General features: G+C 46.3%; 1 protein-coding gene across 1 annotated transcript in view; it reads left to right on the plus strand.

The window, feature by feature from the left end:
* Positions 1–12522, plus strand: part of arhgef10la (Rho guanine nucleotide exchange factor (GEF) 10-like a) — a gene marked incomplete at both ends in the record, with an annotated part of 137567 nt that overhangs the window by 37257 nt on the left and 87788 nt on the right. Inside the window, one exon of the mRNA XM_084441320.1 lies at positions 7143–7270. Coding sequence (XP_084297446.1) covers positions 7143–7270 — 128 coding nt within the window. The remainder of the gene's footprint in view (positions 1–7142; positions 7271–12522) is intronic.

A 12522-nucleotide genomic window follows, 5' to 3' on the forward strand; every position in this document is an offset into this window, starting at 1 on the left:
TGGGTCTGGGACACTTAATGCAAAAATCTGGTGTTCAAATCCTGGCAATTCATTAGTAGCGCCGGAATCCCACCCATAGATATGCCCCGCCCATCTAACCTGGGCTAGTGTTTCTCATTTGCTGTTACAACCTGTCACTCTTTCAATTTTGACCCGTTGATACGCACTCAGGACTCTAGTTTGGGCGGCAAAGAGGTACAAACTCTATTATGTAGTATTTGGAGCGCAGCGATTCAACGTAATATTTGAGTCTGGAGAGTGACTAGATCAGATCAGACCAAGAAACTACACTTCACCTTTGACCTTTGCTCTTTGTGTTGTCGGCGGGCACGCTACACAACCTTGGCGTTTACCCATGGTCCTGTTTGGCCCAGCTGGTGAGAGCATCAATCAATCAATCAATCAATCAAACTTTATTTATATAGCACAAGTCATACACAAAGTGCAACTCCAAGTGCTGAACATAAAAAAGCAGGAAAAGAGAGCAGACACAATACAAAACAAATAATAATATTTATATATATATATATAATATAAATAAAATAAAAAGGCAGTACACCAAGAGCATAATTTAAAACCATAATTTAAAACCATGTCAGACATATATTCAGGGCCATGACCATTCAGTGTTTAAATCAATAAATCAATAAAATTATCTTAAAATCAATTCTAAAACTAACAGGTAACCAGTGCAGTGATTTTAAAATCAGTGTAATGTGTGCTCTCCTTCTGGTCCTGGTCAGCACACAAGCTGCTGAATTTTGGACCAGTTGTAATTGGTTTAAGGCTTTTTTTGGCAGACCAGAAAGGAGAGCATTACAGTATTCCAGTCTGCTGGTGATAAATGCATGTACCAGTCTCTCTGTGTTTACCAGGGAGAGGAAAGGACGCACTCTGGTAATGTTTTTAAGATGATAAAAGGACGATTTGGTCACATTTCGGATGTGGGCATCAAGCCATAAATTAGAGTCTAAAATGACACCCAGGTTCTTAGCTTGGTGCTTAGGGCTGAGTGCCAGTGACTTTAGTTTAGTGGTCAGATTCTCTCTCCCTGCCTCTACTCCAATGACATGTACCTCAGTTTTGTCCTGATTAAGTTGGAGGAAGTTGGAGGTGGCCATCCAGGAGTTTATGTCTAATATGCAGTTATAAAGCGTGTCAATGGGGCTTGTGTCATCGGGAGACCCGGCAATATAAAGCTGTGTGTCGTCAGCATAGCTATGAAAGTTGATGTCATGTCTCCTCATGACATTGCCAAAGGGTAGAGACTAAAAAGGAGTGGACCCAATATCCAGCCTTGAGGAACACCACAGTTGATCCCATAGTTTGCTGAGGAATGTTAATTGAGGGCACAAAGAACTCTCTGTCTGTGAGGTAAGAATTAAACCAGTTTAGCACAGTACCAGACAGGCCAACACAAGTGTGTAACCTGTCTATGAGGATATTGTGGTTGCGCTCAATGCTGGGCTCAGGTCTAGAAGAACGAGGATGGAGAGTTTCTTTGTGTCCATGTTGAGCCTGAGGTCATTCACTACTCTTACCAAGGCTGTCTCTGTACTGTGGTGGGACCTAAAACCTGATTGGAGCTCAGCTGTTTCAAAACTATTTTTTCTAAAATTTTGCTTAAAAAAGGAAGATTGGAGAGCATATAGTTTTCACGTCATTATTTTTGTGAAGGACATGGGTTAAAGTCTGGTTAGCACCATCTTCATCTACAACATTGTTTTTATCATTATATTTTGAGGATGCCTGAAATGAAATCCCTACCAAAATATATAGCCTTCCACAACACTTGGCTAAAGTATCAGCTGCAAATATTTCATGACCTGGGCACCTAGAGTTGTAATCTTCCAGACAGCCTCATCCAGCCTCATGCTCAGCCTCACACCCAGCCTCACTCTCAACCACACCCAGCCTCACTCTTAACCACACCCGGCCTCACACCCAGCCTCACTCTTAATCACACCCGGCCTCACACCCAGCCTCACTCTTAACCACACCCGGCCTCACACCCAGCCTCACTCTTAATCACACCCGGCCTCACACCCAGCCTCACTCTTAACCACACCCGGCCTCTCACCCAGCCTCACGCTCAGCCATACTAAGCCTCATAACCAGCCACACCCAGCCTCACACTCAGCCTCTCACCCAGTCTCACTCTCAGCCATACCCAGCCTCACACCCAACCTCACCCAGCCTCACCCAGCCTCGCACTCAACCGCACACAGCCTCACAAAGAAGCACACACTGCCACGCAGAGCTTTTTGCTCCAAACCATTTCCACTTGCAACTTTTAAATGAGTAGTTTGGTATTTAGCATCATAAGCCCTGTTACAAGGTTATTGTAGTGGCTATTTTCAAAGTTCATTTTCAAGTTGAGGTACAATGTCATAGCCACTGTGGAGGCCGAATGGGGGATTCGCACTAAAAGGAAAAACAAAAAATAATCCAATGTCCAGAGGAGTAGTTTCAAAGTAAATCGACGGTTTAATCCAGTCTCAATCCAGTCTCAATATTTTACATATAATATAGGAAAAGAAAATACTCAAAGCTTAAATAAAAGGCTTGCAAACAAACAAAGGCTCTGTGTGTGTGGTCAAAAGAGTGCACGCTCCCATTACAGCCACGCCCTAGATGACTCCACCTCTGGCTTAAGTAGGTCCTCCAGCCTACAGAGGGGGCAAAAGCTCACAAAACAATTAGTGCACACACATGAATCATAAGTGTAAAGGAGGACAAATAAATCATAGTTTTGGCTCCTACAGTTATTTACGATCATATACAACGGACCATATAGACATTTTGACAGATTGTGCATCCTTTAGACATTAGTGCTCATTGCTCACAGCTAAGTACACAATTGATCTTTATGGGCATATGCTCATAGAATAGAGAACCATCAGCTGGGCATTTAATGGATCTCTCTGGGCATACAGTATATATCCATAGATCCATGGTGTACTTAGCTGTGACATGAACAATGAGCACTAATATCTCAAGAGTGCACATTAATGGTCATTAATAATGGTCAAAGGACTGCACTTATATAGCGCTTTTATCCAAAGCGCTTTACAATGAAGGCCTCTCATTCAGTCATTCACTAACACATACACACACATCAATGGCAGCAGCTGCCATTAGAGGTGCTAGCCTGCTCATTGGGAGCAATTTGGGGTTCAGTGTCTTGCCCAAGGACACTTCGACATTCGACATTCGTCAGGAGGAGCCGGGATTCAAACCGCCGACTCTACGATCATTGGACGACCCGCTCTACCTCCTGAGCTACACCCGCCCCACATTCTGTCAATATGTTTATAATAGACCATTGTACAGTATATCAAGGATCAAAGGATTTATGTCCCAGAAGGATTTGGAAAAACTTGTCCATGCATTTATCTTCAGTAGACTCGACTACTGTAACGGCGTGTATACAGGTCTCTCTAAAAAATCGATCAGACAGCTGCAGCTGATTCAGAACGCTGCTGCTCGAGTCCTCACTGAGACTAAGAAAGTGGATCGTATCACACCAGTTCTAAGGTCTTTACACTGGCTTCCTGTCTGTCAAAGAATTTACTTTAAAATACTGCTGTTGGTTTACAAAGCACTGAATGGTCTAGGGCCAAAATATATTTCTGATCTGCTCATATGCTATGAACCATCCAGACCCCTCAGGTCGTCTGGCACAGGTCTGCTTTCTGTCCCCAGAGTTAAAACAAAACATAGAGAAGCAGCATTCAGTTTTTATGCCCCACATATCTGGAACAAATTTCCAGAAAACTGCAGGTCTGCTGCAACTCTTGGTTCTTTTAAAACAAGCCTGAGGACATTTCTTTTTGCCACTGCTTTCTAAGAGGAGGTATGTTTATCTGTATACTGCACTGTCACTTTTATTCTTGTATTCTATTTGTCCTGCTTTTTGTTTTAAATGTCTATAATGTTTAGCTTTTTGTTTTAATGCTTTTAATTTGTCCTGCTTTTTATTTTAAATGTCTATAATGTCTTTCTTTTTGTTTTAATGCTTTTAATGTCTCATGTAAAGCACCTTGAATTGTCCTGTGGCTGAAATGTGCTACATGTATATAAATAAACTTACCTTGCCTTGCCTATATGATCGTAATTGTGAGGGTTTGGTTTTGGGACCCAGGCGCAACAGGAAAGGAGGAGGCAAGGAACGGTAAAGCCCGGAGGGGCGATTTAATAAGATCAAAAAGGGGGATGTGGTAGTCGTACAGCCGATGGTCAGGCAGGAGCGTGGTAGTCGTACAGGCGATGGTCAGGCAGGAGCGGGGTTGTCGTACAGGCGATGGTCAGGCAGGAGCGGGGTTGTCGTACAGGCGATGGTCAGGCAGGAGCGGGGTTGTCGTACAGGCGATGTTCAGGCAGGAGCGGGGTTGTCGTACAGGCGATGGTCAGGCAGGAGCGTTGTCGTACAGGCGATGTTCAGGCAGGAGCGGGGTTGTCGTACAGGCGATGGTCAGGCAGGAGCGGGGTCGTACAGGCGGTGGTCAGGCAGGAGCGGGGTAATCGTACAGACGTGGGTCAGGCAGGAACTCAAGAGTATTATGGTAAGATCTGGCGATGAGTGGAGTGTAGACCAGGTTCTTGTAGAGGTTGAAGGTGATTGCAGAACGAGGGACAGGTGTGGTGATGATAATTGGAAACCGGTGAGTAGAGCCGCGCCAGCGTCATCGTCGGAGACGAGCGCGCCGTTCTTGTCTTTGCGCACGGGCCGATGTGCTGGGCATGTCGGGATCCGATTCTTCGTCACCGGAGAGGGAGGAGACTGCCGAGTCCGCGGAGCTGGCCGGAGACGGGGAACGCCCGGCAGTGGGGGGAAACTCCGGAGAGCCAGAGCGTTGTATGCCCGGGCTGATGCGACGTGCGGTAGAGCGCGTAGGACGCCCCGAGCGCGCAGCGGGCCCAGAGGGGAGAGAGGGAGACGGTTGTGGAGGCGAGGGCATGCGAGCCGTAACAGTAATAGCCTTATAACAGGGCGTATGATGCTAAATACCAAAATACTTGTTTAACACTATGAACCTATGACATTTTTTGATACTGGTTGAAAATGTATGAAATGAACAATATTATCTGAACAGCAACCCACTTGACCGTAGATCTGAACCCATGACCCGCTGAGAAGGTGAAGAGGTGAAACTGAAGGATGCACAAAGAGTAACTGTAAAATTAAAAAGGACAACAACAAAGACAGAATTATCCAACCATACCACAACGATGAGGATAGAACGTGAATAGAAGTCTCAGATTTTGAGACCCTCTGGAGGAGGAACCAGTGTCTTTCTCTCTCTTTCTCTCTCTCTCTTTCTCCCTCTCTCTCCCTCCCTCCATCTCAAACACAGTGGGACATGTTCAAATCAGGACACTTCCCAGTAGCGGTCCGCCCTCCCACACATTAACGCGCCATCGTACTTTGACGCCTGCGTTGGCTCCGGCAATCACCCAAAGAGCTTCTCAGTCTAATGGCGGCGCCCTTCGCCACTCTCCACCCCCTCTAACGAGCACAGCGTCCTCCGCACCCGGAGCAGCACGGCCATTGGCTTCCCTCCAAACTGGTTTTCACACTCCAGACTCCGCCCTGTTCTAATAAAGTTGTCCACCAAACAAATAGAGGAATTACCTCTGCATGGCTCATCAACTTCGGAGATGGATTGGACTCTATGTGACCAGAGGGACTGTATGGTAGCAGGAATGCAGTAGACGTGTTGAAGGAGACATTATGCCTGACGGTGTTCTAGTGCCTCAGCCATATGGCTTGATGTAGCCTAATATTCTTTACAGCACAGAAGCTTTATAGAGCTGTCTGTGGGGCCATTTTCAATAAAGAGCGTGCCCCGTACCCACTTCTTTATCCATGGACCCTACAGTAGACCCGCTTCGTTAAACACCGCTAATGTAAAAACTGTAACATTTCTGTACTAATTTCACCGAACATTCCGCGAAATTCATCTGAATCCGAATTTCGCGGAGGTTTACAGCGTGAAGGGATGGCTGTTGTATGTTCTGTGAAATTAGTACTGTTGTCCTCCAACAAGTTACTGTTGTTTTGAAATGCTGAGGCAAAAGGACCTATGGTGTTTTCAGGACGACTTCAGAGCTTGGTAAGCATAAACCATGTAATTCCTGAACTTGAAATCCACGTATATCATACTTTTCAGAGATTTTCGAGTGTGCAACGAGCCAGGGTGCGCTCGCTGACATTATTGACACAGTAGTTTGTACTGCACAAAACAGAAATATTTTAACCTGTACTAGTCAGATACATGCCAGGGAAGCCAGGAATAGGGCTAAACATGAAATTCAGTGTCCTTATCCTTTAAATATTATGTTCGCTGTGCTCTGCATACTACATAATAGAGTCTGTGCCACTTTGCCGCCCAAGCTGGTGTTCTGAGGGTGTATCGACGGGTCAAAATTGAAAGAGTGACAGGTCGTATCAGCAAATGAGAGACGCTAGCCCAGGTTAGATGGGCGGGGCACATCTATGGGTGGGAACGACTGATTGCGAAAGTCTTTACTGATTGGTGTCGCCCGGATTCCGGCACTACCAATGAATTGCCAGGATTTGAACACCAGATTTTTGCATGAAGTGTCCCAAACCCATAGAACGATCTGCAGCATGTAGTAACGTAGTTAGCTTAGCTATGTAGTGTATCAGTGAAAGAACTCTCATGGGTCTGGCGTTGAGACTAAGTCCAGTCTAGTCTTGCTAGATCTTCCGAGTTATACATACTCTGTCAGACTAAAGCCTAGTCCAGCCTATAGTCTTGCTAGATCTTCTTATTTATTTATATTTACATGGAGAAATGTCACATAGGGCATTGCTCTCCTCCTGGGCTTTGCACTGCAGCTGGCTCAGTATCCAATGATGCTGACCCTTTAATCCCCCCTGTGTGCGCATGTGTGTGTGTGTGTTCCTGTGTGTTTCCTCCCTGTGTGTGTGTGTGTGTGTGTGTCCCGGTTGATTTGTGTGTGTGTGTGTGTGTGTGTTCCTCTGTATGTGTTCCTGTGTTTGCTCCTGTGTGTGTGTGTGTTTTCCTCTGTGTGTGTTCCTGTGCTTGCCCCTGTGTGTGTATGTGTGTGTGTGTGTGTTCCTGTGTGTGTGTTCCTCCCTGTGTTGCCTGCAGAACCTGAACACCACGGTGGCCCAGGACTGGTGCCTGGCCCTGCAGAGACTCATACGCATCAAGGAGGAGCAGATCCAGAGCGCCAACAAATGCCGACTCCGTCTGCAGGTTCCTGGCAGGCCTGACAAGTGAGTCACACAGCCTGTATATATATATGAAGGATTATCATCCATGTGGAGTGAGGGAGAGATAAAGGAGAGACAGAGAGATAGAGAGAGAAAGAGAGAGGAGAAAGAGAGAAAGGAGAGAGAGAGAGGAAGAGAGTTGAGAAAGAGAGAGGGGGGGGGGGGGGGGGGTTGGTAGGCCACGTTTACCCCCCTTACTTACTTACTTACTTATTTACAGTATATATATATATATATATATATATATATATATATATATATATATATATATATACCGTATATATCAAAAAAGGGGGTGCCATGGCTACATACCACGCACTTAGACAGGACTTGCAGAGTGATCTCATTTATTGACCTAAACGTTTCGCATACAGCTTCATCAGGCTCATACTCTAAGCTGGCTGAAGCTGTATGAGAAACGCCTCGCTCAATACATGAGATCACTCGGCAAGTCCTGTCTAAGTGTGCAGCCACAGTTGCAGCCACAGATTTAACGGCACACCCCACCCTTTTTAAAAAATATGATTAAATTTTTGCCACTTACCAGCACCTTTTGATTGCATGCTGGGCACAGGCTTTTGAGAGATAGAGAGAGGCTATTATGCAATGCTCTTAGCGTAGATGATTATGCAATGCAATTCATACAACAAGCTGTAGTGGGTGAATATTCTATCTCACACAGGGCTGAAAATTAACTTTTTGGCCAAGGGAACTGGTAGATTAAAAAATCCACCAGCCAAGTATATTTTTTACCGGCCAAAATAATAAATTGCTTTTTTTGTCACATTATACATCTGTTTCAGTACTTTTCATTCAGATAATAGTATTATGTTGAATACATGCTTAAGGAAGAGGCCAAAGGCTACAAAGACACCAGAGGTGTCGACTGTAGTAGCGCGCGTCCTCTGAGGTAAATGGGAACGAATTTCTGGGCGCGAGTAGCCTCGCGTCACCAGTCTCTCCTAGTGCGCGAGGCTCCGCAACAGTCATGTGACTGAAAACTTTATTTGGTGCAGCGGGGGAGCTATTTAATTACAACACACAACAAACAGAACGCCGGTCTATGGCATGGATGTGGCGACATCGCGCACATAATTTATTACATGACTCTATTGGTACAAACATTTACCTGCCAGCGTGGCGGATAGCCTCCAAAATTTAGTTGCCAAATGGAAATTTTACCCGCCATTGGCGGGTGGCGGGTGTTAATTTTCAGCCCTGATCTGACATGCACAGTAGTTTTTGGAAGGTCCACTGTCCAATGAAGCTCTCCGTCAAAGCTTCTTCATTATTCTTATGACTGGGTGGGACCTCCAGTAGGACCTCACATCACACCCTGCAGAATCTCCCCAACTCAGTCACTCAGCACTCAGCACCCGTTCACAGGCCCCACACCCCACACATACTAAGCTATAGTACACTATGTACTGCACTATACTCCATACTAAACTAGGCTACTACGCACTGTTCTCTGTGATCCCTAGCGGGGAGAAAAGCTGAACTCTACGCGTTCGCATGGCCCGTCTTGACTCCAAAGACTCCATCCATAACTCTGCAAACAGGCCGTCGCTCGGTGCACTAAAACGTAATAGCCGGTGACAAAACATTTTAATGCTCGTCGGGGCTAATGTTATGATGATGAAGCGAGCTGACGCTGCGTTTGCTCTCTGCGTAAACGCTCCGAGCGCATTACCTGGCCTGCGGGCTGACTGCTGCCTGATAGCGTAATTGGCCGACGTCAGCCTTGGTCGTTCAAAGAGCTCTTGTGCTGGCTAAGCCTGTGTTCCCCGCCGTAGAGGAAACCTTTATCTCTGGACGCCGCTGTGCTCTCTTTCTTCGGGAAAGAGGACAATAGTCTTCAACAGGAGGGCCGCTGCGGTCGTGTTTAAGCGTGCCGCTCATGCGGAGGTGTTAGAATGGAAGCGTGCGCGCAAGCATGATTCATCCGTCCTGCGGGTCTGAGGGCGCCTGCGAGTGTGGCTCTGGGAGAGAGGGGGGGGCAGATAGAGAGAGGGAGGGTCAGTAAGAAAGGCGCGAGGGGAGGAGGAGGGGGAGGAGGGGTTTGGAGTTAGAATGGGCTAGGAAGGAGGGAGAGAAAGAGGTAGAGAGTAAAGGAGAGCGAGAGAGAGAGAGAAAGAAGGAAAGAGAGAGCCGGAAAGAGAGAAAGAAAGAGAGAGAGAGGGAGGGTGAGAGAGAAAGAGAGAGACCGAGAAATAGAGATAGACAAAAATAATATATATAAATAGAGAGAGAGAGATGGGCGGGCGGGGGGGGGGGGGGGGTGGGTGCCTAAACGTGGCAACCAAGGGACAGCTTGAGTGGCGGCGCTGAGCAGCAGAGCCAGTCTGCCCACTTCAATGTTGTCTGGCCGGGGCCAGATGTCGCGAGAACGCCCCCGGGCCCTCTGGAGGAGGGGGTGGGGGCGCCACCGCTCCGGCCTCAGCTCCTGAGGATGGAACTGTCATTAGCGGTAACATAGAACAGAAGGAGTGTGTGTGTGTGTGTGTGTGTGTGTGGGGGCGGGGGAAGGGAAATATGGGGTGAGTGTCAGTGTGTGTGTGTGAGAGAGGGAGAGAGAGAGAGAGAGAGAGAGAGAGAGAGAGAGACGCGCTGTATGAGACCCAGCCCATTGGGAGAGAGAACAGCAGGCAGACCGGCTCTAACGGGCGTTTGTTCTCTCGTTTCTCTTTTCCTCCCTCCATGCCTTTTATTTTAGCTTTTTCCAGCCACACGCACGCACGCACACACACACACATACACACACACCAGTGAGAGAGCGAGTCCACAACAGGGCCCCCTGAGTGCATCTCCTCCTGTCATGGCCACGCGTGGTCCGTTAGTCAGCAGCACATCACGACCTCTATGCACACACACACACACACGCACACACACACACATACACACACGCACACACACACCCACACTCGCACACACACACACACACACACACACACACACACACACACACACACACACACACACACACAGAAGGCTTCCCGCACACAGCAGGACTCTGAGGACGTGGGGGGAATCTCTAGCGCTGGCTCTGAGTCACCAGCCTGCGAGTAGCAGCAGTTCATTAACCTCCCCTTTAAACACATCCCCTTTAACCAGCCATCTAGCTCTGCTGCCACCTTGAAGTCTAGTTGAATTTGTTTAAAAGGGACATAGGTGCAGTACATCGGCCATTTCATGGGAAATAAAAAGATGGTTGCACCAGATCAGAATCAATCAGAATTATTTTTTATTGCCATGTAGTTTTGTTCAACATAGTAGGAATTTGCTTTCAGGCATGGTGTGTAACATTGAGATAACATTGGACAGGGTGCAGGGATGAGACAGGACAGTGCAAAGACAGGACAGTGCAAGGGGCAGTACAAAATACAAATGCAAATAATAAAAAGAAAAAAGAAAGTATACAAAAAGTAGATGTAGCGGAAAGCTAATTTCCATCTCTAGTTCACACAGTAAACAAATAAATACAAGATAATAAAAAGAAAAACTACAAAATGTCAGGTATGGGTACAGTACAGTAAGTAAGTAAGTTAATAAGTAAAAAGTAAATTTTATTTGTACAGTACTTCTCACAGAGAGCACTCACAAAAGTGCTTCACACGCGAAAATGCATACAAAGAATCAATAAAATAAAATAAAAACTGGACTACAGTTAGTTACAGTCATAGAAATACAGTCAAATTGATTCAGCAAACGCCTGTCTAAACAGAAGCGTCTTTAGCTGCTTCTTAAAGATATCCGCAGAGGCCGCAGCTCTCCAGAACTGAGGAAGAGCATTGCGCAATCTACTGTAGGTGCCGCAGACTCAAAGGCTCTGTCACCTCTGGTCTTGAGCCTGGTGCAAGGGACAACCAACAGAACTTGATCAGCAGATCATATACGTAGATGACGTTCAGGCACTGGGACCATGTGGTGGCACATATATGACCTTATCACAAATAAGACTCTTCTCTGTGTCATAATTGATCACTAGGGCTGCGTTCCGAAATCAGATACTTCTACTTTTTACTACCAGTACGTACTTCAGCTGCCCCTTGAAAGTACGTATTTTGCATGCAGTACGCATCGAATTGGGGCATACTACCTTGTCATAACATTGCGCCTTGAGATTTGACGACGTCCATCGCATTCCATAAAGGGACATTAGTTTGATTCGCCCACAGCTGTAGCGACCATGGAGCTATAAGAAAAACGACGTGCACATGTGACGTAATTTCCACTGCGCACAGGATTGTGGGTCACAATATCTAAAGATGTAGGACATCCTGGTATTTTCCCATACTGCATGTGGCATACTACAGTATGTATTGGGACATACTACATCAATTTTTGGCATACTATGTAGTATGAAAGTATGTGATTCGGAACGTATCACATACCTGTAGCCTACAGTCGCCCAAACTTCAATACTTTGCCCTACCACGTGGTCAGAGCAACAACGACAGTGGCAGGGGCGGCAAAATAATATTACAACCCGCAACCACAAGGGGCAGTAGAGCACTGCTACAGGGGCAGCTGGCTACTAGGCTTCTCTGACAATCTGGTTGCCGTTACTTATAATGTAGGCTAGGTTTCTCAGTTTGACCGGTCTGAATTGCAAACTGCTTTTTTGGATTAGCTACAGCAGAGACAGTAGCCTATAGAAAATGGGTTATTTGAGGAGATATCATTTTACCAACTGATCAGACTTCATTAATTCTTTAGATTCAAACCCGGAAACTCAGAAATACCTCATTTCCTAGCCATCGGTCCTAGCCATTGGTCGACTTCTTTAGTCGTCAGGACCCGGTGGGCGGGTGTCATCGATACAGCACGTGCTGGCTGATCTCTCAAGGTCAAGTCCTACGCCAAGTTTGGCAACAACATTGGCATCCACTCTGGGGATCGCAAGAAGCATCGATGCTCCCTAGCTCATGCTCTTTCCCCTCACCCTCTCGCCTCCCATACATCAGAGTAAACACGACACTTCTGCAGAATCATCATTCAATCATGTTGTGGGAAGTTTATTAATGGATAGCCCTGTGAGATGCATATCTCATCTCGTTTTCACAGGGGTCCAAGGCAAGTCACCATGACATACTTATATTTTGCAAGTCACCATGATAAGACAAATAACTAAAACAATCATTATGACTAAATGGCTAAATGGTCTCTTGATCTTGAACAGGCATGTCCAGGCTGTCCCTATTCTGTGATTAGAGGTTCAAAGGAGTAGAATGCCCACCTCCCTTGTTCTCTGT

Source organism: Borostomias antarcticus (genome assembly GCF_949987555.1).
Source record: "Borostomias antarcticus genome assembly, chromosome: 7".
Taxonomy (NCBI): domain Eukaryota; kingdom Metazoa; phylum Chordata; class Actinopteri; order Stomiiformes; family Stomiidae; genus Borostomias; species Borostomias antarcticus.